This window comes from Cynocephalus volans, chromosome 8, assembly GCF_027409185.1.
Source record: "Cynocephalus volans isolate mCynVol1 chromosome 8, mCynVol1.pri, whole genome shotgun sequence".
In the NCBI taxonomy this organism is placed as follows: Eukaryota; Metazoa; Chordata; class Mammalia; order Dermoptera; family Cynocephalidae; genus Cynocephalus; species Cynocephalus volans.
In genome coordinates, this window is record NC_084467.1 from 116,698,500 (window position 1) to 116,725,679 (window position 27,180).

The window sequence follows — 27,180 nt, forward strand, 5'->3', positions numbered from 1 at the left end:
TCCATTTAGGAGGTGCAGTCAAGTTTTGGTAGCAAGAGATGCCTCTACCAAGATCTCCTCCCACCACGGCCACTCTGAACAGGAAAGGAGGAAGTAGCTTGGTGACTCATATTTCCTCTTTGATATTCGAATCTCACTGAAGAGGGTTTGCTACTGACCCACATGTCTGTCTGCGGGATAAGAAGTTTCTAAAGGAACTCTTTTCAGCTATAGAAATTTGAAAAGTAAGGACAACTTAGCTCTAATTTTTCACTGTGACTAAGATACAGGAATACAACGGTTCAGCTTTTCTGGCTGACATCTAAAGCCAGGAACATTGATGGGAGGAGTCTCAACATTGTTTTCTAACTCCTCTTTCCTTGGGACAATAGCACAGTATTAATAGCCAGCACCAGCCTAGTCAAGTTATTAAGTTACTCTAACCAGTGCTATTTGTCCTTGCAATCTTTGGAAATACTTCTTTTCTTCGCATTTTGGGAGATTATAACATCAGTTTCAGAGAGATTTACTGCTTTATTTTTTTTACTCAAACAAAACAAGCATTGATTCCTGCATTTCTGAAGATCTCAAGATCTGGACTACTGTTGAAGAAATTTCTAGCGAGGTGAGCCTTGTTGCTGCTTTTTGTAGAGAAGATTTGGCTACTTCCTTGAATTCCACAAGATCACAGGGAGAAAATCAGTACTGGTTCTGCTGAGCAGGGCAGGGTGAGGGGTGTAGGGCTGGTATCAACTCTACTCAGAAAAGTAAAAACTGCAGATGCTTCATTCTAATCCTTAACTTACTCAGGAAAATAATAGACATCTTTTATGTCACCATAACTAATGACTGAACAAAGGGAAATGCATTTTGACGATGGCAGATTTTAAAATCAGTTCTTTGAGTATGTATTGGCATAAGTTGATAATTAGAAAATGGCTTCAGTTTTCTTGGGTGGAGGGTGTACAGGAAATTTAAGGGTTGTGGCAGGGCTTGGATAAAAGATAAGGCAGTGGCATGGAAAAAAAGTCAAGAAATAATGTTAAGTAAAAAGCACATCTGGACATAAAGCTATATCATATGGTATTATATCAGTTTTATAAACCCACAAAATTAGTGGAAAATTCCTGTTTTACAAACACAGTTATTCAAATACAAAGTGCCTTAATATTTCCATGCATATATTTAGCTCCATTTTACTCCAAGTGTTATAATATTTCAGTCACTTTGGGACTTCCCTTTCCTTTCCTCAAGGTCAGAGCTAAACTTTGGTGGTGAGGATTTGTAGGAAAGAGGTAGTTAAAGTCAATTAAATCTATATTTATTGTTGTAAGCTTTAGTTATTCTGAAGAATGTGGTAAATAAACATTTCATGTGTTTTGGTGAGACTTTTGGTGTTGTCTTTGTTTTGTTTTGGTGTAAACTTTTAAATGTTGGTTCCGGAATTTCCTAAATGTTAGATGAAGCTTTTTATTTAAGCTTGTTAACTGTTTTGGTCATTTTTTCTACATATTTTCTGATCTTTTTCTTACTTTTTCATTAATTGATATATGCAAAAATCTCGAACTATAATTATGATTTTGTCAATTTTTTCTTATAGTTCAATTTTTTTTTGGACCGGTAAGGGGATCGCAGCCCTCTGCACGGTGTGGTCTGCACCACTCTCAGCCAGTGAGCTCACCGGCCATCCCCATATAGGATCCGAACCCGCGGCCTCGGTGCTCCCCAGCGCTGCGTTCTCCCGAGTGAGCCACGGGGCCTGCCCTATAGTTCAATTTCTAATGTAAATATTATATATGTACATATAGTAAAACAGAAGTATACTACATATTGCTTTTTATAATAATAGGAAAGGATATAAAGTGATAAGAATGTTTATTTATTACTATTAAGTAAATAAATAATTAGAACTGTCACATTTTTCTGGAGCTTAAAACTTTTAGTATTAAATACCGAATAACTCCTGTTCTGATGATAGTCTTTGTCTTACAATCTATATAAAGCTGCATTAATAGAGATACATTGCTTTCTCTAAATTACTGTTTGCACGATCAAACTTTTTGTAACTATTTTTTTAAAACTTCAAATGATCTTTTTTTATCAACGAATAAGTGGATGTTTTAAAAATTCAGTTTGAAAAACTTTGTCTTCTAATGGGTTTAGCACTTAAGGTATAATAGGTTAAATTGTACAATTTGACTAGTTTCTGCCATATTTATTTCAAATCGCAACACTTATTCTATGCTTCCCTTTTCTTCTCCTTTATCAATATTTTTAAAATTATAGCTTCATCTTCTTAAATACAAGAAGTTTAGTGAATACTCATAGTCTTTTCTCACTTCTTTCGCCCAACCAGGCGGATCTACTTCCTGTTTGATTTTTCTTTGTTCAGGGCTTTAGTTTTTACACATTGAAATATATAGTCAAGTTTCTTTTTTTTACTTTTTCTGCAGCATTTTTTTTAACCTCATTTGTTTATTTTCCTGCTGAATATCTTTTCAAAAGAGTGCTTGGTAGGTGTCTTTGTGTTGCAAATCTTCTGATTGTTAGTTGTGTTCGTCAGTATCAGGGAACCATCTATAGGCCATCACATTTAAATACTATTTTGTCTAGATGTAAAATTCTAGTTTCAATTTTTTTTTTTTTTCAAGTTAGTTCGGCAGCACCTCTCTGAAACCCTTGGGATCACACACAAGTTGGAATTCAGAATTTCTGTGACTTAAGAAATGCGATTTATTGTACACACCATGTATAGAGTATTACATAGATGGCCCAGTAGGGTCTAGGTCATGACTCTCAGATCAATTGCACTAATATTTCTGCAGCAAGACATGTAGACATTCATGCTGAAGTGGAATTTTAAAAAGATTATATGCGTATAATCTTTTGCCACCCCACATCAGATGATTTCTAATAAATTTTGTTACCAAACTTACACACACATACAAATTTTTGTTTTACATTTTGGGGGTGTTTCAATAGTACAGATATAGTATTAATACTATAAAAATTAACACTATAACACTATAAAGACTATAATGTTAAAAAAATACTTCATGCATTTTTGGTTTTGGTTTCTTTTTTCTTTTAAATTTTTTTATTTTAAATAGTTTTAAACTTATAGAAAAGTTAAAAGAGCAGAAAAGAAAGAAATTCCATCAATCCTTCTTAGTTTACCCGTTGCTAACGTCGCTAACATTTCACCACATCGGCTTCATCTTTCTCATTCTCTCCCTCTGTCTGTAGGTCTCCTTGTCTCTGAGCTTGTGTCTGTGCCTGTTTTTCTCTCTCTCCTCTTATTATATATATATTTTAATCAATAGAAAATAAGTGACAGATATCATGCCCTTTTACTCTTAAATGCTTTAGCAGTGTATATTTCCTGAAAACAAGAGCATTCACTTGCATAGCCATGTTAAGATTATCAAAATCATACTAACACTTGAGATTTATTAAGGTATAATTGACAATAAAAATCATATATATTCGAGGTGTATAACATGATTTTCAATACACTTGTACATTGTGAAATGATTACCGCAATCAAACTAATTAACATATCCATTACCTCATATAATTACTTTTGTGTGTGTATGTGTGTGTGTACATGTGGTGAGAATACTTAAGGTCTACTCTCTCTGCAAATTTCAAGTATATAATACATTATTATTAACTATAGTCACTATGCTGTACATATTTATTTTATAACTGCGAATTTGAACCCTCTGATCAGTATCTACCCATTTCCGCTACCCCGTGACCCCTGATAACCACCTTTTTACTCTGTTTCTATGAGTTCGAATTTTTTACGTTCCACACATAGTCATATCATGTAGTGTTTATCTTTCTATGCCTTGCTTATTCCGCTTAGTATAATGTCTTCTGGGTTTATCTATTCTGATGAATGTTGATGAAGGTAATGGTAGGATTTCCTTCTTTTTTTAAGACTGAATAATATTTCATTGTAGGTATATACCACATTTTATTTATTCATTTATCCGTCACTGAACACTTAAGTTGTTTTCATATTTTGGCTATTGTGGAAAATAGAGATTCTATTGTAGAAAATAGAAGTCTTTGAGATTCTGATTTCAATTCCTCTGGGTATACACCCAGAAGTGGGATTGCTGGATCATACAGTAGTACTATTTTTAATTTTTTGAGAACCTCCACACTGTCTTTTATAATGGCTGTACCAGTTTACGTTCCACCTCAAAGTATAAAGTTTCCCCTTTTTTAAAAATCCTCACCAGCATTTATTATCCTTTAAATTTTTGTTAATAGCCATCCTAACAAGTGTGAGTTGATATCTCATTGTGTGTGTATGTTTTAACCTCGTATCTTACTACTTTCTCTCCCTCAACCACTCTCCTACAGCTGCACAGACGTCCTTGCTGTTTTTCAAATAGACCAGGCACACTAAAGACTTAGGGGATTTCCACTGGTTATTTCCTCTTTCCCAAGATATCTATATGGCTTAAGCCTCACACTCTTCACTTCTTTGCTCAAATGTTACCTCTTCAGTGAAGCCAATATTGACCACTATTTGAAGTCCCATCCTTATCCCATGACTCCCAATCTCTCTTATTCTACTTTATTTTTTTCTCAAAAATTAACCACTTCACTTTCTAAAAAAAAAAAAAAAAGGCTTATTTACATTTTACTGCATCTCAATCTCACTTAGAATGCAAGTTTCACAAGGCCAGGAACTTTGAGTTTTGTTTCATAATGTAGCCTGGCACATAGTAGGCATTCAAATAACATGTGTTGAATGAATGAATCTGTGTAGCCTCTCTTGAATCCCAGCGATGAAATGAGTTACTCTTTTCTCTGTATTATTTTAACTCCTTATATATACTACACTTTTAGATTTTTTTATCTTGTATTATTATTACTACGTACTTATGTCTTTCCCATTACTAAGCCATCATCTCCTTAGACATTTTCTTTGTTTATTTGCAAAAACTAATGCAGTGTCTGTTATGTAGCAAAAGGTCAAATCGTGCCAACTTAATAAATGTGCAAAGGTACTGTATACACAGTTCTCTGACACCAAAACACTAGTTCTGCATGTCGGTTTGAAAAGTCTCTCCTCAGCCCAGATCTCAATACCTGTATACAAACACTCCACTAATTGAGATAATTTAAGAGATAATTAAAAAAATTAATTTAATTTATTTTTCACATATTTGCTTAATTAGTTTGCATTGACCTCTGTAAAAACACTGGCCTCTGATGATTACAGAGATAGTTTTTTGGCATGAACACCAAAACATCAAACAGGCACAACTAAGAAAAGCAATAACACAACTGGTTTTAATTACTCATGACAGGAAGCTGAATACATCTGACTCAGGCCTTCTACCTAATACATTACTGAAAACAGACCAGTTACAGGAAATGGTGGGGGGGAAGAAAAGATGGGGCCAAAGTGTGTTCATAATACAAAGAAGATCATCTTTTACATGGATGACCTTTTTTATTTTGTTTTATATTTTTGTGACAGTCCCAAATCTATAAAACTGCTGATCCCCTAAGAGGTGGCATGCTTCTATGCTAGAACTTAGGAGTGGTGGCTCAGGTTCTCGGAAGAAGTAGGTGAAGATTTTAACTACTCATGAATCACTGTATACACCTAGGGGTCCTCCAGATTTAATCTAGAATTTCAGCATGTTTGCAATTAATTTATCTGCGAAGTCAGGTGAGCACCTTCTACTTCTATTCAGTACTCACAGGATTAACTTTATAACCTAGTTAATTTCTTCCGAATTGTTGCTTAGGAAGAAACAGGTGACAATTAGGAGTTGCTTTGTTATAATCTACTCACAATGTTAGCATATCTCTCTTATCGAGTACACACACTCAAACTACAGGCTTTGGGTGGGCCACATCCTTGGGTTGGCGCCTGTTAGAGAGAGAGAGTGATTTCCTAACTAGGCAGGATTTAACCTCAGGACCTAATCTTCCTGCTACAGTCTCCTCCTCCCAGATGAGCATCTCACTGCCTTCATGTTTCTGTGTATTTTCTGGTTCTTTCCACTTGCATTGTTTGCTCATTATTTTGACCAGTCTTGCACATGCCAGTGCTCATGGAACTTCAGAAGTCCTTAGTTTTTCCTGCTGCTTTGCTCTGATTCCTGTTTGGTGCCTCCAGAAATCAAAACTGCCCCTGAGTTTTCCTACATGTTATTTATTCATTCATTCATTCATTCATTTTTAAATTGACAGATAAAATTGTATATATATTTTTGTGCACAACATGATGTTTCGAAGTATACATACATTCAAAATGTATTAAATCTCATACATTTTAAATGTAACAAATGCATTACCTCAAATAGCTGATTATTTTTGTGGTAAAGATACTTATCTAATATCTTTATATTTTTCAAGAATAAAATACATCATCATTAACTATAGTCACCACGCTGTACAATAGATCTCTTGAGCTTGTTTCTTCTAACAGTAATTATATATCCTTTGACTATCCACCCACCCCACCCCCCACCTTCCTAACCGCTGCCAACTCTGGTAACTAAAATTCTGCTCTCTACTTTTATGAGATCTATGTTTTTTTTTAGCTTGTTCTCTTTCTAATAGTTTGAAGTGTAAAGTTGGGTTATTTATTTGAGATCTTTAGTCCTCATGTAGGTGTTTATAGCTATAAACTTCCCTCTCAGAACTGCTTTTGCTGCATCAGTTAAGTTTCAGTATGTCGTATTTCCATTTTCATTTTTCTCAAGATATTTTTAAGTTTTCTTTTTGATTTCTTCTTTGACCCATTGTTTGTACAGGACCATGTTCTTTAATTTCTACATATTAGTAATTTTCCAGTTTTGCTCCTGTTATTAAATTCTAGTCTATACCATTGTGGTCGAAATGATTCTTTATATAATTTTAATCTTGTTAAATTTGTTAATGCTTGTTTTTTGTCTAACATATGATCTACCCTGGAAAATATTCCACATTCACTTGGGCAGAATGTGTATTCCCCTGCAATTGCATGGAATGCTCTGTGTATATTTGGTAGGCCTATTTAGTCTAAAGTGTAATTCAAGTCCACCGCTTTCTTATTGATTTTTGTCTGAATGGTCTATTCATTTTTGAAAATGGGGTACTGAATTCTTATACTATTATTATAGTGATATCTTTCTCCCTTCAGATCTATTAATATTTGCTTAATACATTTAAATGCTTTAATATTGGGTATATATGTTTATAATTGGTATAACTTTGTGATGTACTGACCCCTTTTTCATTATATAATGACTTTTGTTTTCTCATTTTATAGTTTTTGTCTTAAAGTATATTTGTCTGATATAAGCTTCTAGATCATTCTTTCGATTTCCATTTGCAAAGAATATTCTTTTCATTTCTTTACTTTTAGTCTACGTGTATCCTAAAAGCTAAAGTAATCTCTTGTAGGCAACATATATTTGTATCTTGATTTTTTGAAATCCATTCATCCACTGTATGTGTTTTGATTTGAGAATTATTCCATTTATATTTGAGGATATTATTGATAAGTAAGGAATTTCTATTGCTATTTTATTAACTGTTTTCTTGCTATTTTGTAGATCCTTTGTTTCTTTCTTGGTATCATTCTTTGTGATTAGATAATTTTTTTGTAGTGGTATGCCTTTATTCTTTTCTCATTATTTTTTGTGTATTTACTATAGGTTTTTGTTTTCTAGTTGCCAAGGGCTTACATAAAACACCTTAATAGTTATAACAGTTTATTTTAAGCTGATAACAACTAAACTTTGATCCCATAAAAAACACTCTACATTTTTACTTCTCCCCACTTTTTATGCTTTTGATGTCACAATTTACATCTTTTTATATTGTGTATTCATTTACAAGTTATTGTAGATATAGCTATTTTTAACTTTTTTGTCTTTTAACCTTCATACTAAAGTTATGTTATTTAAACATTGCCATTATAGTATTAGAGTATTCTGAGTTTGACTAAGCACTTACTAGAATATTTTATAGTTTCGTATGTTTTCATATTACTAATCAGTGTCCTTTCATTTTTCTTTTAGTTTTTTATGTTTTTTATTTATTTATTGAAACATAATTGATTGTACATATATGTGGAATATTGCATTGAATATCCATATCTGTGTGGAATATGTTATGCTCAAATTGGAATAATTAGTGTATTCAACATTATATGATGTAATCATTTTTTGTGGCCCTTCCCCTCCCTCTTTCCCACCTTTGGTAGTCTCAGTTCTGTTTTAAAAGTTCAACAAATTATTAAGATTGTTGTCTCTCTTTTTTCTTTTTTTATGTGTTGTTTTGTTTTGTTGGTTTTTTTAGCTCCCATTTATGAATGAGAACATGTGGTATTTTCTTTCTGTGCCTGGCTTATTTCAATTAACGTAATTTTCTCTAAGTTCATCCATCTTGCTGCAAATGTCAGAATTTTATTCTTGTTTTATGGCAGAGTAGTATTCCATTGTGTGTATATAATAAACACACACACACCACATTTTCCTTATCCAGTCATCCCTCAATGGACATTTATGTTGGTTCCAACTCTTGGCTATTGTAAATAGAGCTGCAATAAACATGGAAGTTCAGGTGTCCCTTCAGTATAATCATTTCTATTCCATTGGGTATATATCCAGCAGTAGAATTGCTGGATCATATGGTAGTTCTATCTGTAGTAATTTGAGGAAACTCTATACTGTTTTCTATAGTGACTGCTCTAATTCACAGTCCCACCAACAGTGTAGGAGGGTTCTCCTTTCTCTGCATCCTCATCAACATTTGTTGTTCTCTGTCTTTTTGATAATGGCTAGTCTAACCAGGGCGTGATGATATCTCAGTGTGGTTTTGATTTGCATTTCCCTGATGAGGAGTAATGTTGAACATTATTTCACGTGTCTGTTGGCCATTTGTAGGTTTTCCTTTGAGAAATGCCTATTTAGATCCTTTGTTCATTTTTTAATAGGTAATTTGCTTTTTCACTGTTAAGTAGTTTGAGTTCCTTGTATATTCTGCACATTAATCCTTTGTTAGATGCATAGTTTGGAAATATTTTCTCCCATTGGTCTTTTTGCTCTGTTGTTTCTTTGTGTGTGCAGAAACTTTTTAGTTTGATGTAATCCTGTTTGTCTATTTTTTTGTTTTGTTGCCTGTGCTTTTGAGATTTTACTCATAAAGTCTTTTTATGAGAGGCATGGGCCAGGTTTCTGAGGACCATTTATGGAAGAGGCAGTCTTTTCCCCAAGGTATATTCTTGTTGCCTTTGTCAAAGATCAATTGGCTATAAGTATGCACATTGATTTCTGGATTCTATGTTCTGTTCCATTGGGTTGATTGTCTATTTTTATGCCAGTGCCATGTTGTTTTGGTTACTATAGCTTTGTGTTATAATTTGAAGTCAGATAGTGTTATGCTTCTGGCTTTATTTATTTATTTATTCATTTTTTGCTCAGGATTGCTTTGACTATTCATGGTCTTCTTTTTGTTCCATATGAATGTTTGGATTGTTTTTCCTATGTCTGTGAAGAAAGCCATCAGTATTTTGGTGGGAAATGCATTAAATCTGCAGATCATTTTGGGTAGTATGGACATTTTCACAATGTTAATTCTTCCAATCCAGAAGCATGGAACATCTTTTCATGTTTTTCTGTCCTCTTTAATTTCTTTCAACAGTGATTCGTGGTTTTCTTGTAGAGATCTTTCACCTCATTGGTTAAATTTATTCCTAGGCATTTTATTTTTGGGGTAGCTACTGTATATGGGCTTGCTTTCTTGATTTCTTTTTTGCCTAGTTCATTATTGGACTATAAAAACACTACTGATGTTTGCATATTGATTTTGTAACCTGCAACTTTACTGAAATCATTTATCAGCTCTAAGAGGTTTTTTTGTAGAGTCTTTGGGTTTTTCTATATAAGGTTATGTCATCTGCAAACAGGGACAGTTTGACTTGGTCTTTTCCAATCTGATTTCCCTTTATTTCTTTCTCTTGCCTGATTTCTCTGGATAGTACTACCAATACTATGTCAAGTATGAGTGATGAGAGTGGGTGGGCATCCTTGTCTTGTTCCTGTTCTTAACAGAAAAGCTTTTAGCTTTTTCCCCATTCAGGATGATATTGGTGGTAGATTTTTTGTATTTGGTTTCAATTGTATTGAGATAATTTCCTTGTATACCTAATTTGCTGAGAGTCTTTTTAATGATGGGATGTTGAATTTTGTCAAATGCTTTTTCTGCATCAATTGAGATAATTATATGGTTTCTGTCCTTGATTTTGTTGATGGGGTGTATCACACTGATTAACTTGCATATGTTGAATCACCTTTGCATCCCTGGGATGAATACCACTTGATAATGGTGTATAATTTTTTTGATGTGTTCTGTTTGCTAATATTTGGTTGAGTGTTTTTGCATCCATGTTCAACAAGGATATTGGCCTCTAATTTTATTTTTTAGTTTTGTATCTTTGTCTGATTTTGATATCAGGGTGATGCTGGTCTCATAGAATGAGTTGGGGAGAATTACCTTTGTTTCAATTTTTTGGAATGGTTCAAAAAGAATTGGTATTAATTCCTCTTTTGAGGTTTGATAGAATTCAGCAGTGAAGCCATCTGGTATTTGACTTTTCTTTTTTAGGAGACTGCTAATTACTGTTTCAATTCCATTGTTTTTATTGGTCTATTCAGGTTTTCTATTTCATCTTGGTTAAGTCTTGGTATATTGTATGTGCCCAGAAATTTATCCATTTCCTCCAGGTTTTTTGTTGGTGTATAGTTGTTCCTAATAGTCTCTAATGATTTTTGTAATTCTGTGGTACTGGTTGTAACATCTCCTTTTTCATTTCCGATTTTTGTCATTTGGGTCTTCGCTTTTCTTTTTTTAGTTAACATGGCTAATAATTTGTCTATTTTGTTTATCTTCACAAAAATCCAATTTTTTCTTCCATTTTTTGGGTCTCCATTTTATTTAGTTTTTCCCTGATCTTAATTATTTCTTTCTGTCTAGTAATTTTAGGATTGGATTGCTCTTTTTTTTATAGTTCTTTGAGGTATAGCATTAGATTGGTTTTTTGAAATATTTGTTTTTTTTATATAAGCATTTATTGCAATAAATTTCCTTCCTAGTACAGCTTTTACAGTATCCCAAAGGTTTTGGTATGAAGTGCCTTTATTTTCATTAGCTTCAAGAAGTTTTTGACTTCCTGTTTAATTTTTTTCTTGGACCCATAGGTCATTTGGAGCATGTTGTTTAATTTAGCTGTATTTTTACAGTTTCCAGAGTTTGACTTTTTATTGATTTCTATTTTTAATCCTTTGTGGTCTTAAAATGTACTTGAAATAATTTTAACTTTTAAATTTTGTTGAACTTGATTTGTGACCTAACATCTGGTCCATCCAGGAGAATGTTTCATGTGCTGATGAGAAGACTGTATATTCTGTAGTTGCTGGATGATATGTATGTATGTATGTTCTGTAGATAACTAGCAGGTCCAGTTGATCTGAAGTGTGGCTTAAATCCTGTGTTTTTCTGCTGATTTGTTGGTTAGATGATCTGGCCTATGCTGAGAATGGAGTGTCTCAGTCCCCAGCTCATATTATTTTGGGGTCTGTCTCTTTCTTTATGTCTAATAGTGATTGCTTTATACATCTGGGTGCTCCAGTGTTGGGTTTATATGTATTTATGATTGTTAGTCTTGTTGCTGGATAGATCTCTTTATCATTTGTTTTACCCTGAAGTACTCCCTTTAGCATTTCTTGTAAGGTAGGTCTGGTCATGATAAACTCCTTCAGCTTTTGTTTGTCTTGGAAAGTCTTTATTTCTCCTTCATTTCTGAAGGGCAGCTTTGCCAGATATTCACTATTGTCAGTTTTATTTTTTCTATTAGAATTTTGAATATATCATCTCATTCTCTCCTACCCTGAAAAGTTTTTGCTGAGAAATTTTCTATTGCCTTATGGAGGTTCCCTTGTATTAGAATAACCTCTTCTCTCTTGTTGCATTCAAAACTCTTTCTTTATCTTTTATATTTGACAGTTTGCTTATGTGTCTTGGTGAAACTGTCTTTGGCTTGACCTGATGGGAGATTTTGAGCTCTGTATACCTGGATGACCATTTATCCCCTACCCCAACCTAGATTTGGAATATTTTCAGCTTTTTTAAAAAAAAAATAAATAAACTTCTTCTCTTTTGTCTCCATTTTCTCCTTTTTTGAAATCTATAATCCAAAAACATTATGTTTCTCAGTGCTTCCAATAGATTCCTTTGACTTTTCTCATTTCTTTACATACTTTTTTTCATTTTTTCTTTTCACACTGTATATGTTCAAATGATCTGTCTTTGAGCTCATGGATTATTTTTTCTGTTTGATTGATTCTGATGTGGAAGCTCTATATTAACTTTTTAAATTTCATTTATTGTATTCTGCAGTTCCAGAATTTCTGCTTGGTTCTTTTTAAGATTTATATCTCTTTATTGAACTCATTTTTTTCAAGTATTGATTTTCTAATCTTGTTGAGTTGCATATCTGTACTATCTACTAGCTCTCTGAGTTTTCTTAAAACAATTATTTTGCATTATTTGTCAGACAATTCACATATCTCTTACTTTGGGGTTAGTTACTGGAAAATTATTATGTTCCTTTGGTGGTGTAAAGTTTTCATTGTTTTTTATGTTTCCTAATGCCTTGCATTGATGTCTGCACATTTAATGGGTAGTCACCTCTTCCAGATTTGATTACCTGGTCTCAGGGGGGAAAGATCTGTACCTGTGGGTGGGTGTGAGGCTGCCCACTGGGTAGCATGTGATGATTCTGGCTCTAGATATGGTGCAGCAGCATAGTTTCCATGCAGTGTTGTCAAATTTGGTCAGCATCAGCCAAGATTGCAAGAGTTCTCAGTGATCAAGTCTGTGGATGTTCACAGCAGTGGCAAATTCTGCTGGGGTCTTTAGGGGCAAAGCCTACTAGGGACCTTATGATCTCTTTTTCTCCCATCGGGGAAGTTGTGGCCAATGTGATTCTTCCAGGTACCACATATGACTCATGGGCATACACACAGTGACAAAGGTACTAGCATCTGTTGTGTGGTACCTATGGAGTAACCACAGAGCCAGGATCTGAAGTGTAGACTCACATGGAGGGACTGTGGCTGTAAGGCTCAAGGAAATAGTATCATCAGTGCCTAGGTCACAGGTGCCCAACTGCAGCGTTAGTAATAGTGTACAAGACATGGGTACTTGTGGAACAGGTTGGAGTAGAGGCCAAGAGTGCAAGCATATGCAGAGCTATAGCATCTCCATGGTTTGGGGCACAAATGCTCCTGTTGCTGCAATGGCTCCAGTGTTCTAAACACAGGGACTCACAGAGCAGCTGTAGAGCACGGGCATGTTCAGAGTAACTTCTGCTCTGTGGTCTAGGGTGTTCATGCACCTTCTGCAGCACTAGCTCTGGTGTCTATGGTGTGCAGGCACTTGCAGAGTGGCCACAGAGCCAATTTCTGGAGCACAGGCCTTCATGGAGTGATAGCAGCTCCATGGTTTGGGGCAAGGTCTGGCTTGCAGTCATGGTGGCTCTGTGTCTGAGGCAAGGGCATGCTCAGAGCAGCCATGAAGCCTGGATCTGAAGCATAGTAGTGTGCTAAGCAGTCACAGTTTCCACGTCCAAAGCATGGCATCCCTGGTCCTGAGGCAGCACAACAGTGTCTTCTTCTTGGGAGTGGGCTGTGGGGGGTGGTGCAGGATTTTCTGCCTCTCCAGGGTTCACAACAGCGATGGCTGTTGGTTACGTCAGTGGCAAAAGCTGCCAGCATCCTCTGCTGAGCAAGCCACTGGAGTCTGTGCTGATGAACACTAAGGGGAACTCTACTGTGAAAGCTGTGAAGAATCTGAGGCTGTTCTGAGGGACCTTGAGGTCTTCAGTGGCAAAGGCTGCCAGCGTCTTCTGCAGAGAAGGCCACTGGGGCCTCCAGTGGCAACCCCTACCTGGCTGATACTAACAGGCCTCACCCTTCTTCTTTCTTCCTAGACATCTCCAGATGTCTCAAGTAAACTGCTCTCCCCAATAATCCTTTCTGTGAGGTTGTTCCTCGTTTTTTGCTTCACTGTATTACTACAGATTCTCAATTGGAGTCTTCAGCCCTCCCAGGGCTACTTTTGTTTATGGACGACTGTCTAATTACTTTTTGTCAGGGGATAAAGGCTTATATTTCCTACTTTTCCATCTTTTGATTCGATGCACTTTTGCTGTTAAGAATCTGATTCCTGAAACATTGTAGGTGATCCACTATTTATAACTGAAAGCTTTCAGATTTTTCTCATTTTAGGATATTTTTCAGTTTCTCTACATTATGTCTTGGTGTGAATTTGTCTTTCACTTTCCTACGTGGCACTTTATCAGCCTGATAAATCTGAGGACATTCATATTACTTTAACTCTAAGAAGTTTATCCTGTTGTTTCTTCAAATATTTTCTCCTTTTTATTTTATCTTTCTCTCCTTTTGCAACTAATAATTCATAGACATTGACACTTTAGCTTGCATTCTGACATCTGTTATATTTTGCTTTAAATATTTTATTTCTTTCTTTTATTCAAATATTTCAACGTTTGCTTGTACATATTTGTGTGGTTCAGTATGTTGTTTCAATACATGCATATACTGCACAATGATTCCCTTAGGGTAGACAGCATAGTTTTGTACCCATTAGGCCACCGCATTTCTTCCTCTCCCTTCCCTCCTCCTATTCAATGGCCTCTGGTAACCATTATTTTACTCTCTACTTCTATGAGAACCACTTTTTTCTAAGATATAATATGATATCATGCATATCACATGATTGATATCACACAGTATTTTTCTTTTTGTGCCTGACTTACTTCACTTAACATACTGGTTTCCAGTTCCATCCACGTTGCCGCAAATGATAGGATATCACTTTTTTTTTTAATAGTTGAGTAGTATTCCATTGTGTATAAATACCACAGTTTTTTTACCCATGTATCTGTTGATGGACATTTAGTTTGATTCTGTCTCTTGGCTATTGTGAGTGAACATGGGAGTGCAGGTGCCTTCTATTTCTTAATACCATTCTAATTCCTTGTGGGAAAGTTTTCAGACCTTAGAAATCAGTAATTTATATTCTAGTTACATCCTCTAAACTATAGAGCCAAACTATTATGTGTGGAGTCAGGCCTAATCTATCAACACTCATATTCTACTTCCTGAGTCAGTGTATAAAGGGAAGATATAGGGGGGAAATGATGAAACTATGATTTTCAAAAATAGTGATTCTTATATGCTATATTACATTCAGAGTTTAGGACATGATAAGTAAATGTACCCAATGTAAAGACTTTCTTATGCTTGGTTTCAGATTGAGCATATCAACATAATTGTATGATTTGGTAGAATCTTAATTTAAGTTTGATTAATTTCGTGAAGACCATGTATTCTCTAGATTTATCTTTCAAGAAGAAAGGTAGGAAGAATATTCAATGCAGAGAGCCTGAAAAAAACAAGATTCTGGAGCTTATTTATTAGAAATAGAAAATAAGAAGTAAAACAGAGACAGATTATTGAAGGCCTTCCATATCAGGCTAAGAAGTGAGAAATTATTCTGAAAGAAAATGGGTAACTATTCAGTTATCTCAAGCAGGATAGAAAGGTGGATTATAAAGAGATAACTAGCTCTATAAACAACTGGTTAGAGAAATTAAGCCTGGAAAGAGGAAAATAAAACAAGTATGGAAAGATCCCAGTTAATAAATGCTGCAGTTCTACATTAGGGAATAGACAGAAGTCCGGCAAAGAGACTGCAGTTTAGACACAGAAAACCCAAAGAATATGGTTTAACAGCAAGCAGCCCATTGTGTCCATAGGCCAAAAAAGTCACAGTGGGTGTGGGACAAGTCAGGAGCCAACGTGCAGAATCCAGGGACAGGTTCCAGCCCCCTAAAGGAAAGGAAGAGGAACCGGTGACTTTGATACTACACAAGTCATATTCCAAGCACTGCAACAATTGCTTATTTCCCAACATCCTTCCTCTACAGCTACTTCCTGACCCAACTCAATGATCACCATTAATAGAAAAGAATTTTTTAGACCTTCCTAATGAAGTAATTTTCAGCCAGTATTCCAAATGGCATAACTGGTAATTAATGTCCCTCTTTGTTACACACACCCAAGGATAACACTTTCCCATGGGTCACTCACCCATCTAGGCATATATTCAGTCTTTTATATTGTCTGTATAAATGTTCAACATTGCATGTCACTTTTCTTTTGTAGACCCACTGTTACTGGAGAGATGATGAATGAATACAAGAAAATTGTTCTACTTAAAGGATTAGAGGTCATCAATGATTATCATTTTACCACAATTAAGTCCTTACTGACCCATGATTTAAAACTGACTAGAAAAATGCAAGATGAATATGACAGAATTAAGATTGCTGACTTGATGGAGGAAAATTTCCGCAGTGATGCCGGTGTGGAAAAACTAATAGAATTGTTAAAAGATATACCAGCACTTAAAGGCCTTGTTAAAAAGCTTCGGACAGAGAAGTTAAAAGGTAATAGAGAAGCACCCTCAATTCCCACCATCTTCGCACCCTCCCTAACTTTTAATAGAACCTTGATTTGGTCATAACAGATACATCACTTTTCCAATTTATGACTCAGTAGCCGTGACATTGTAGGTACTTCAAATGAAAACAAGGTGACGACCAACGGCATTCACTTTCCAGTGGACTAATATGTTTTAGAGGGTGTATTTGAGGCATGGATTAAAAAAAAGAAAAGATAAGATAAAAGGAGTGGATGAAAGACCGGCTTCTGATGGAGTAGAAAGGTTAGAAAATGACAAATCAAAATTATAAAAATTGTGGCTTATATTTTAAATCTATCCATTAGCTAATTGTTTCATCTGCTCTATTTAGACTATTTAGACCATCACCATTAGCCTGTCTAGTAACAAAGATGAGGCAATACTTTAATGAAAACCTACCTTTCAGAGATAAGAAGAAACTTCTCTCGTAAAATTACTGAGTTAAATAAAAAGATTTTAAAAAGACAAAGTCTAGAATTATCATATTCTCATCTTAGAAAGTCTATATCCTATATCCTTCCACTGGTTTCTGTAATTTGAACAGATTATCTGGAGAACATGACCAAGCAATCAGCATCCAAAAAAACAAACAAAAAAATCTTAGATTTTTAAAAGAAAAAAAAAAAAAATAGGAGAACAGGATTAAGAAAGGGTTTGACTGAGAAACATGAAATTCAGAGGACAGAAAGGATGTGTCTGCTGCACAGGGGAAAAGTAAGGAAAGCACCAAGGAGCATGAGACAGTGCCTGTGCCTGTGTTGTGACTGTTAATCACCTTGTGGCCAGGCTGGGCTAATGCAGTAGAGGCAGACACGGGCATGAGAGGAAGTACTTCTGAAAGTACTTACGTTGTTCTAGACCATTTTCCATGAGTTTATGTTCTCCTTCTTTTCTGCATCAGTTTCAAAGAAATTTAAACACACCCCAGCAAAAGGAACAACCCTACCAAAAAAGAAAAAACAGGAAGAAGTGGGTCCTGATACACCTGTACCCACCACAAGCAAAGCTCTCATATTTGAAGGAGCAGAGGGGACTCTGGCTGCTCAGGTAAGCTGAGGATGAGAAGCAGGCTTGAAGTCCCGCAGAAGAAACCCTGCTATGGCTCTTCCACTCAATCTCTCCATCAGGCCATTATTTCTTCATTAGTTTCCTATCAAATTTTAGATTTACCCTATTGCATAATAATTATTCATCTTCTTTGTGCAAGGCAATGAGCTAAGCACTTTAACAAACCTAATGTAATAATATGTGATAAATGTATCTTTATCTCCACTGGAAAGGTGTGTTAACTTGAGACTCAGATAGGAAAATGCTTTGCCCTTATTTACGTAAGCCTAGTTTTTCTAATTCCAAGTCAGTCACATTCCACAACACAGGTAATTAGAGGAATGATGTGTAGAACTTTATCCTCTCCTTTTTTTTTTGATGAAAGCATCTTTGTCCCACCTCTTACAACTTGCCGGGGGACGGGCAGCACTCCCTCAAGTTCCAAGAAAAACATTTTGAGTTATAATAAACATACTACCCAGTAATGAAAATGTGTTCTACCTCATTTGATAATGAAAACCATTAACAAAAAAATTAAACTACTTTCAGAAAAGAAAAAACACAACCACAGAAAAGACTGGAACCAAAAAGAAAAAGGTGCCTGAGGAGCAGATGCAGCCTCCCTGTCCTGCAGGAGCCAGCACGTCCTCAGCCATGGGCCATGCCCCACCTGCCCAGATCTCATCACCAGCTCCATCCAGCACCTACTCAGCTGTGGTACACTCGTCCTGTTCCCTTTCTTCTTCATTTCCTTACACCCAAAATATAGGAATCAGACCTCGAAATTCTGATCTCATGTCATAATTAAAAATAATGCTAATACTTAATTAATCAAATGTATACATTGAGAATTCGTTACATTTTAATCTTTTGCCTCCATGGGGATACTTGATGAGCCTGACACTATCTGACTGCAGGAAATTTTCTGTCCTGTGTTGTTCTGGGGCAGGGACAGAGAGCTGTCAAGTCAGGACAGTGCAGGTGGGAGCAGTGGTGGGCTCACTGTCTGCTGCTCCCATTTTTTTCAGACCTCTCCCCTTTGCTCACTAATCTGTTAAAGTTTCTTTGACACACACTGTGCTCCTTTCTTCTTCAGGATTTTCACTCACCATATTTCCTCCACCTGGAAAATCTTAAATGGCTTAATACATTCATCTTTTGGATACCAATATTGACATTTAGTCCTTAGGGTATTGTCCCTGAGACCCAATTCAGCCTAGATAAAATGCTTTCATCATGCGCTGCTCTGTGCTGCTCTTGCAGAGGATCATATTTTGCTTCAGAAAGACTATTCTATTTTAATGAGGGTGTTCTAACTTCCATGCCTGTTGTCAGCTGCTTTGTACTTCCTCTAGCTAAAGTATGCCAATTCATTAATTAGACTTTCCTTTCTACCCGGGAATCCCTCTCTAGCCTAGCCCCAGCTCTAAATATCACTGAGAGTTCTTGGGCCCAATGCTGTGACTGAGGTTTCTCTCATGGCAAAGTATCTTTGCATTCCCTGTTCAGACTTCTAAGTTTTTTGTATGTGTCTGTCCAACACAGAATAACACCCAGGCCCAACATCAGGTGGCTGCCAGAAGAAGTATCCTCCAAAAGGGCCCAATGATAGTGATGGTACTGAAAGCAACAGAACCATTTGAATATGAGTCCCCAGAAGAGGGCATAAACACAATGTTTCACGCTACAGTGGCTACTGAGAGTCAATTTTTCCGAGTGAAGGTTTTCAATACCAGCTTGAAAGAGAAATTCACAAAAGATAAGGTCATTATCATATCTGATTACTTTGAATGCAAAGGAATCCTGGAGATAAACGAAGCATCGTTTGTGTATGAAGCTGGTCTTGGTCAGAAGATTATGATCCCTAGAAGCATTATCAAAAGAGCAAGTGAAACTCCCAAGATCGATCATCTTCGCAAGCAAGCATCAGGAACAATAGTGTATGGGCTGTTTTCGTTACAAAAGGTAATCCCTTCAAATTGTTTTCACGGAAACCTGCAATTGTCTTAATTTGCCAAGCTCTGCTGACTGATTAAATTTGTGAACCCAGGACTCTGTCTTGACTAGAGATAGGTGGTAAAGTTTTCCCACACAATAGGAAAGAAGATTAGGTGACTCATTAACATTCTGCTTTCCAAGATATCCTTATGCAATTTCTTTGAAAAAAATTCACTGAGAAATCTTTTCATTTTACCAGTTATGATTATTTATTCTCAGCCACAACAAGGGAGGACACTGTAAGGTATGCTTATGCTAGTGATCTTATGTCACTGCAACTGTATAAACCATTTTGTTTTTGTTTTGAAGGATAAAATTTTGCCTTAACAAGGTTGAATTCTGGTTGCGACATGTATTCAGAGTAATAAATAAACTGGCTGATATTTTCCTGAATGACAGTATGTTCAGTAGGTAGACAAATGATCTAACCATTTAAGGCAGATCATAAGATTTTTAGTTTGTCTTATTCGTTTAATCAATTAATCATGAAAAGTTTATTGAACAACTGAGAATTATTGTATGGCACAATATATTTGGAAGACAAGGTAATCTAATCCCCTCATTTACCAAAAACAAACAAAAAATCTGAAACATCTGGTAGCTCTGAAGATGCTCTGCTGGCTATAATAAAGTGCATGAGAAACAAAACTGCCTATTTTGCTGAAAGGCTTTATAAATCTATGAAGGGCTTGGGCACAGATGATAACACCCTCATCAGAGTGATGGTTTCTCGAGCAGAGATTGACATGCTAGACACCCGGGCAAACTTTAAGAGGCTCTATGGAAAGTCTCTGTACTCTTTCATCAAGGGCAACACATTCAGAGACTACAGGAAGGCGCTGCTCATTCTCTGAGGAGGAGATGACTACAATAAAATTCCAGAAGGACAGGAGGATTCTCAATATTTTGAATTTGTTTTTAACTTCATTTTTCCCCATTCTATTAGCATTATCTCAGAATGCTTATTTCCAATTCAAATGTCTAAAATTGCCTCCTAGAATATAGACAGTCTGTGTATTATTCATCTATAATTAGTCATTAAGATGCTTTAAAGCTGTACTTGCATTTCAAAGCTTATAAAACCTAAATGGAGATTTAAAATTAGAAATAAAAATATGCTCCATATTTTTAACAGATTACTTCCTCATTTGTATTTCACAGAAATTGAATATATTACATTATTTCATATTTTCTTTTCAGTGAAAACCTTTTTAAATGCAAGACTGGAAGACTGTTCCAAAATCACTTTATTCCCTAATCCTATTTTTAGAATGGCTAGTAATTTCTTCATTTGAAATTGTGAGCATCCAATTAGTAAGAATAGCCGTCCAATTTTCTATTTTACATAGACATAGATTGAAAGCATCCACAAATCTCTGTTTTTTAGGTTTTGTCTCTAGAATTAGTTGATCTTTATTAAGTTTGGCATGGGAGACTTCATCACATCTATGCTGAGATCACTTTCTCCTGGTTGAAGTATACCAAAATTATCAATTTATCTGAGCAAACTAAATTCTAAGTCTGGTTATATAGATCATATTCATCTGGTTACCAAACATAAATGCTGAACATTCCACAATATTATGGTTAATGTCTTAATACAGCTTGAAAGTAAATTGTAAAAAATTTAGTTTTGGGGCCAGCCCCGTGGCTCACTTGGGAGAGTGCAGTGCTGGGAGCGCTGAGGCCGATGGTTCGGATCCTATACAGGGATGGCTGGTGCGCTCACTGGCTGAGCGTGGTGCAGACCATACCATGCCAAGGGTTGCGATACCCTTACCGGTCCAAAAAAAAAAAAAAAAATTAAGCTTTGAACTAGGTATTCTAGTAATGGTGTCATGCTCTGAGTTTAGATTGGCTTTAAGAAAACACTTATAATCATTCTGAAAGTATACTTGGATTTAATTCAAAAGTTCAATTTGTATACAACATGGAAAAGTAATTTTAATAAAAAATGGTATCTTTAAAATGAAAAAAAAAAGAGATAAAGAAGTTTTACTGATTTATCAATACCCAAATTTAAGGCAGGTTAGGCTGATGCATTCAATCAAAAAATAATTTACAAATTATTATAAACTCAGCTTGTATGATTGCCTTGTTTATAATCTTACAAGCCTCTCTTCTAGACTAGCTCCCTAGTTTTATCTCCATCACTTTTTTACACATTTTTTTAGGAGGTGATGCTCACAAGTGCAATTATGGAATTGATCAGTAATAGCTTAAGTGAGGAAGACACTACAGAGTATGAAGTGGAGGACTTAGGTCAATTGGTCTAAAATATCAGAGAAGAGTGAGTAAATGGAGAAGAATTTTTTTAAAAAATCAGTGAGTTACTAGAACCTTACTTGTTCTATAAATTCCCTATAATATACTGAATGAATGAATAGTAGTAGCACGTGTTCATTTTTTTCTGCATAAGGAGAGGAGCCAAAGAAGTCCACAGAAAATGTTTAAGCTCTTTGATTTCAGGTGCATTAACAGAAATCAAAGATGCCCTTGATGAGGAAGCAGTAGAATATAGGAAGAAAACTCATTGTTCTAGAATTGCCAGGCAGAGTACACCTCGAACAAAAAAGGCAAACATTATACAGCAAACTATTAAAAGCAAGCTTCTCTGACAAAACCTAGTCAAACCTACATGTATATCTGTGTCGATAATTAATTTGTTATCTTGTATTTACTCCGTCACAAGGGTCTTTCTCACAAAATATGGGAGTTACTATGTTTTCAGAAACTGGATGCTAATCTTATTTTGTAGAAAAAAGTGAACAAGAAGAACACAATCTATGAAATACAGGATGATACGGGAATCATGGATGTCGTGGGGAATGGAAAATGGCATAATATCATGTGTGAGGAAGGAGATAAACTTCGACTCTTCTGCTTTCAACTGCGAACAGTTGACCGCAAGCTGAAACTGATGTGTGGAACCCACAGTCTGATCAAGGTAGGAACTGGGAAAAGGAGCATTAGTTTAACAAAGAGACAACTAATTTTACTTAGGCCGTGGGAACACCAGATTCTTGGTGTGTTACTTACACACACTGTAGAGCAGGGGGGAACTGAATTTGAACAATGCCCTTGTACTCATTCTTAAGTGAAGATTTTTTTTTTTTTAATATTAAGGAAATTGCATTCATTTTGGCTTCAAAAGGATATGACACTTGTGCTAAATAATAAAATATTTGAAGAAATTAGAAGGGTAGGGAAGCAATTTATCAGTTATCAAGAGCAAGGGCATTGTGTAAGACAGATTTGATTTGAATCCTGGCTTCAGCACTCACTGTTTGGCTGATATTGGGGAAACAGTTTAAATGGTCCTTTAAAATAATGAAAGACTGTACTTCATTAGGCAGGTTTAAAGGTTAAGGGAGACAATGTATATGCATTACTTATCTCACTATCCAGCACATCATGAGAAATTCATCTACTGTAGGTACTGTTTTTCTTACCAAGGTGAAGATATTGGAAAGAGATCTAGGCAATGGAAATACTCTAAAGTGTAAAACAGCACTATGAATTCTGCACAACTGAAACTCAGTAGATGCAAAAGACTACGGGAAGTTGAGGCCAAAGGATAACAAAGGGCCAGAGAGTGTAACTTTTTGCCGGAAATAAAAACTGGAAGGCCGGCCGTGGCTCACTGGGGAGAGTGTGGGGCTGATGACACCAAGGCCACGGCTTCAGATCCCTATATAGGGATGGCCAGTTCACTCACTTGGGAGAGCGTGGTGCTGACAACACCAAGTCAAGGGTTAAGATCCCCTTACTGGTCATCTTTAAAAAAAAAAAAAAGAAAGAAAGAAAGACTGGGAAATTTTATTGTGAAAATAGGGAAAAGCTGAAAGATTTTATATAGAAGAATGACTTATCATTTGACATTTTAGCAAAAAATATTCTAGTAACTATCATGCAAGGATACATTAAAGAGACACTAGGGTTGAAGATGAAGGTATCAACTAGAAACGGTGATGTGCTGGTCTGCTCATACCCCAAATATTATTGTTAAATATTTAGGAATTTTATGAGATGTTTGTTAAACTGTTGGCAGTTTGAAATTAACCACAGTGGAAGTATTTACTCCACCAAAATCTGCAAACACCACAAATCAGGACTTTTTAAAAAATTGGGCAACTAGTTTACCAGAACACCATAGAAGGCTATTTCAGAATTCTCTTCTAAAGAAGGGAAAAGACAAATAGGGCTTGGATTAATAAAGGAAAAAAAGATTTTATTGAAGGTTGATTCTTATGGGTTTATGACTAATTAAGTGATGATGTTGAGAAAGAGAAAAGATTCAAGGAATGTTCAAAGATGATTCAGAATATTATTCAGGCAACTAGATAAATGGTGCTACTATTCACTAACATTGAAAAAGGAGAACATGGGAATATTACCAGGAAATGTAAATGTGTTCTGTTTTGGACAGGATTAACTTGAACTGCCTATAAGATATCTAAGAAATATCTTTCCATCAATCTTGAAATACTCAGATCTGGATATACAGACCTGGAACAAAAAAGTAATTTTGTACTGGAGATGTATTTGTAAGTTTAGAGATATATGTTACTGTTATGAGTCTGGGGGATATTGACTAAAATAAACAATAATATAATAACATTACATTTTTGTTAATAGAAAACACTTATCGAGTACTCACTATGTGCTGAGAACTGAGACAATGATGGAGCTATAATAATTATTCCCATTTCATATGCATAGATACTGATGCTCAGAAACTGTAAATAATAAGCACTAATTGAAACAAGCAGTAAGGGGTGGAAATGATATTCCAGCCCAGGCTGTCTAGCTGCAGAATGCAGATCCTTAGGCAAGAAAAATGAGACGTTCACACAGTAAAGGGGGAGCCATGAGAGAAACAGATATTTAGAAAAGGCAGAGGTACAGGATACTACAAATAGGATGAAAAGAAGTGTGAATAGAGAGTTCAAAGGTAAAATGGAAAAGATGTATAATAAACATCAAAAATAAATTTAACAAGGAAGAGGGTGAATGTAGCTCATGCCAGGAACAAAGGAGCAAGGACGTCCCAGGGTCTTGGAATAACTGCATATTGGAGTGAAAAGTGGCATCCTTTTGTGGAAAGCCAATCCTGGCCCCCAGAAGAAAGATGTGGTTGACTCTACATGAGATCAACCACCTGTCTGACACCCAAAACACACACTCACAACAAGCACAGAGGCCATGATGGGAGTCTCGATGCCACTAGTCAGAGCTAAATTTAAATACAAATGATAAAATGAAAATATTAATGTAATCAGGCACACAGACATACACATGCACATAAGTTGTTCCACAGCTCAGAGGCCCTGATTATATCATCTCTGTATTCTAATCTAAGCAACAACCCTTCCACCGTGAAAAATTATTACCTATTATATCCTCCTCCCAATATTCTGCCCTGAATGCGTTCCACTGAATAAAATTAGGACCTGATAATAATTAGGACCTGCCCTGAATGTGTTCCACTGGATAAAAACACCATTCTCTCTCTCCTGTGATTCTCTCTTACTCTTTTTGAGGAACTCTGCTCTGTTAAAATGTGCCCATAATGGGCATAAGAGAATATCTCTATTCAGTCTCCAAACAATGCCCAGGGAGGAAAACTCAGAAGGTGGTAATTCATTAAAAGAGGTAGGTGAAAGAGAAAGAATGACCTTTGAGAGGGGAATAGAAGAAGAATACAGCCAATGGGAAGGACAATCAGTGTGGGTGAAGATAGAATTATAAACAGAGCTTCAACTCAATTCCTGGGATCTCATTAAGTCTTTCTTATCTTTCCTTTAAGGTCGTCAAAACCAGGAAAAGCAAGAAAGAACCAATCAATTTGAATTTAAATCTGGAAGTCGATATAAAGAACGTCCCTCCAAATCAATTAGGTGGCATTAAGAGTGATTTTGTAAAAGTTGAAACATTTATGTAAATAATATTCAGTAGATATATTCTAGCATATTAGGAGTTTTTATATCTGAGTTTTATATGCTTTATTTTCTAAAACTTTCTAATTAAACTCTTCTGTATTTTCTAAGAACACTGCATTTTGCATCTATAACACCCATAATGTAAAAAAATAAAATTTTCTTTTGTAAAAGACATTGTTTCTCAAAAGTGCCACATATGCTCTCTCAGATTCAGTTGTAAGTTGCTTGAGACGGGATGCTTTGTGCACTGTGAGGCAAATGGGGTGGGGTACACAGAGCCCCATCAACACTGGGGTCTACATTGTGATTTCCAAAGGATAAGACCCCAATAAAGACCATGCCTAAGTTTATACAGTTCATGCTTAAATAAACAAGTCTGTGCCCTGGAAAGGGTTCAGTTGTTCCAGAGTAAAGAATTCCTTCAGGCAGTTATATCTCCCAGAAGGGGAACATTGGGTGATTGATTTCTCTAGAGGGTGCACTACTGATGATTTGCACAAAGTTACCAATAGGTACAAGAAGCTTCCCTATCCCTAGCTGGTATGGAATATCTAGTCCCATTCGTTTGATTTGGAGCTGCATCTCATTATCAGTACTACAACTATATTTTTAGATTCTCTATTTTAAATGTGTAATTCCAGACCAAAATTACACAAGTAGGTATATACATAGAGCAAAAAGTAATGAAGAGTGAATTAAATCTACTCTAAATGACAGCAAGTATCATCTAAAGAAATTAAATATCTAAAATTAATATTTAATATATAACTAGAGTCGTCTGTTTGCAGAGTAGAGTATTTGCCATAAGTAACAGGATAACTCAATAAAATAACATGAGGTGACCATTTTCAGGCTTTTAACACTATACAGCACATGATAAAATCCCTAACAGGAGGTAAGCTTGACAATTTCCCGAGATCTCTGCCTGGAGGATTTCCTGATTGCAGGCCAGTGAGCAATTTTCAAAGCAGAGTGTGGCAATCACACTGGAATGAGGGGGTAAAGATCAGTTGTCATGGCACCTAAATAGCTACAATCTAGAGAAAAGGGAGCTATAAAGAGAGAAACCCCATTCCTTAGCTGAGTCTTGAGTTGCACCTCCTGAGGAGGTGAGACAGCAGGAAGCCTGCCAGAGAGCAGCCCCATGGGGTTGAGAACATAAGTACAATAGAGCAAACAGTGCTTGGGGACAAGAAGTTGCCTGAAAAGAGATACATCTTTATCCCTGTGGGCACATACCTAATAAAACAGAAAGGTTGCACCTTAGGAGTAAAGATTACAGGGCAGACTAAGGGCTATTCTGTACAAATCCTAACAAAGCCTAGCAACAGCTTCATCGTGATTCTGAGATAAGAGAGAGTTTGAGTTTTACCAAAGTAAAGGGGCACAGTAAACATTTTAGCATTTACTTAAACTCATCATAGCAAACCATAAAACCAAGCCTACAAATATGAGTCATCAGACAATAATTGAAATGTCATGAGAATAGCAGCAACAACAAACACTTAAAACATTTTAAAACAATGCAAAGTCTCTACAAGATAGTATTAGTAATGTGCAGTACACAATTCAAAATTATAGACCTGCAGAGTAAGAGGAAATCATGACCCATCTTCAA

At 35.8% G+C, this 27,180-nt stretch overlaps 1 protein-coding gene across 2 annotated transcripts; it reads left to right on the top strand.

Moving 5' to 3' along the window:
- The first annotated feature begins 430 nt into the window (after positions 1-430).
- On the top strand, positions 431-25,665 carry LOC134383370 (myeloid cell nuclear differentiation antigen-like). Of its 2 annotated transcripts, none has more exons than XM_063104330.1 (7): positions 431-604; positions 16,257-16,540; positions 17,477-17,622; positions 18,172-18,339; positions 19,168-19,587; positions 22,379-22,567; positions 25,430-25,665. In XM_063104330.1, the coding sequence occupies exons 2-7, from the start codon at positions 16,276-16,278 to the stop codon at positions 25,562-25,564; spliced, it is 1,323 nt and encodes a 440-aa protein (XP_062960400.1). In that variant the 5' UTR covers positions 431-604; positions 16,257-16,275; the 3' UTR covers positions 25,565-25,665. The 2 variants fall into 2 exon arrangements, with proteins under 2 accessions (XP_062960400.1, XP_062960401.1); XM_063104331.1 differs by lacking the exon at positions 431-604 and adding an exon at positions 1,611-1,762.
- The last annotated feature ends 1,515 nt before the right edge of the window (positions 25,666-27,180 follow it).

Excerpts from the sequence above, each read along its gene's own strand:
- LOC134383370 (XM_063104330.1), top strand. The coding sequence starts at position 16,276 with ATGATGAATGAATACAAGAAAATTGTTCTACTTAAAGGATTAGAGGTC. Across the intron at positions 17,623-18,171 it reads AGGGGACTCTGGCTGCTCAG|AAAAGAAAAAACACAACCAC; the intron begins GTAAGCTGAGGA and ends AACTACTTTCAG. Across the intron at positions 18,340-19,167 it reads CCAGCACCTACTCAGCTGTG|AATAACACCCAGGCCCAACA; the intron begins GTACACTCGTCC and ends TGTCCAACACAG.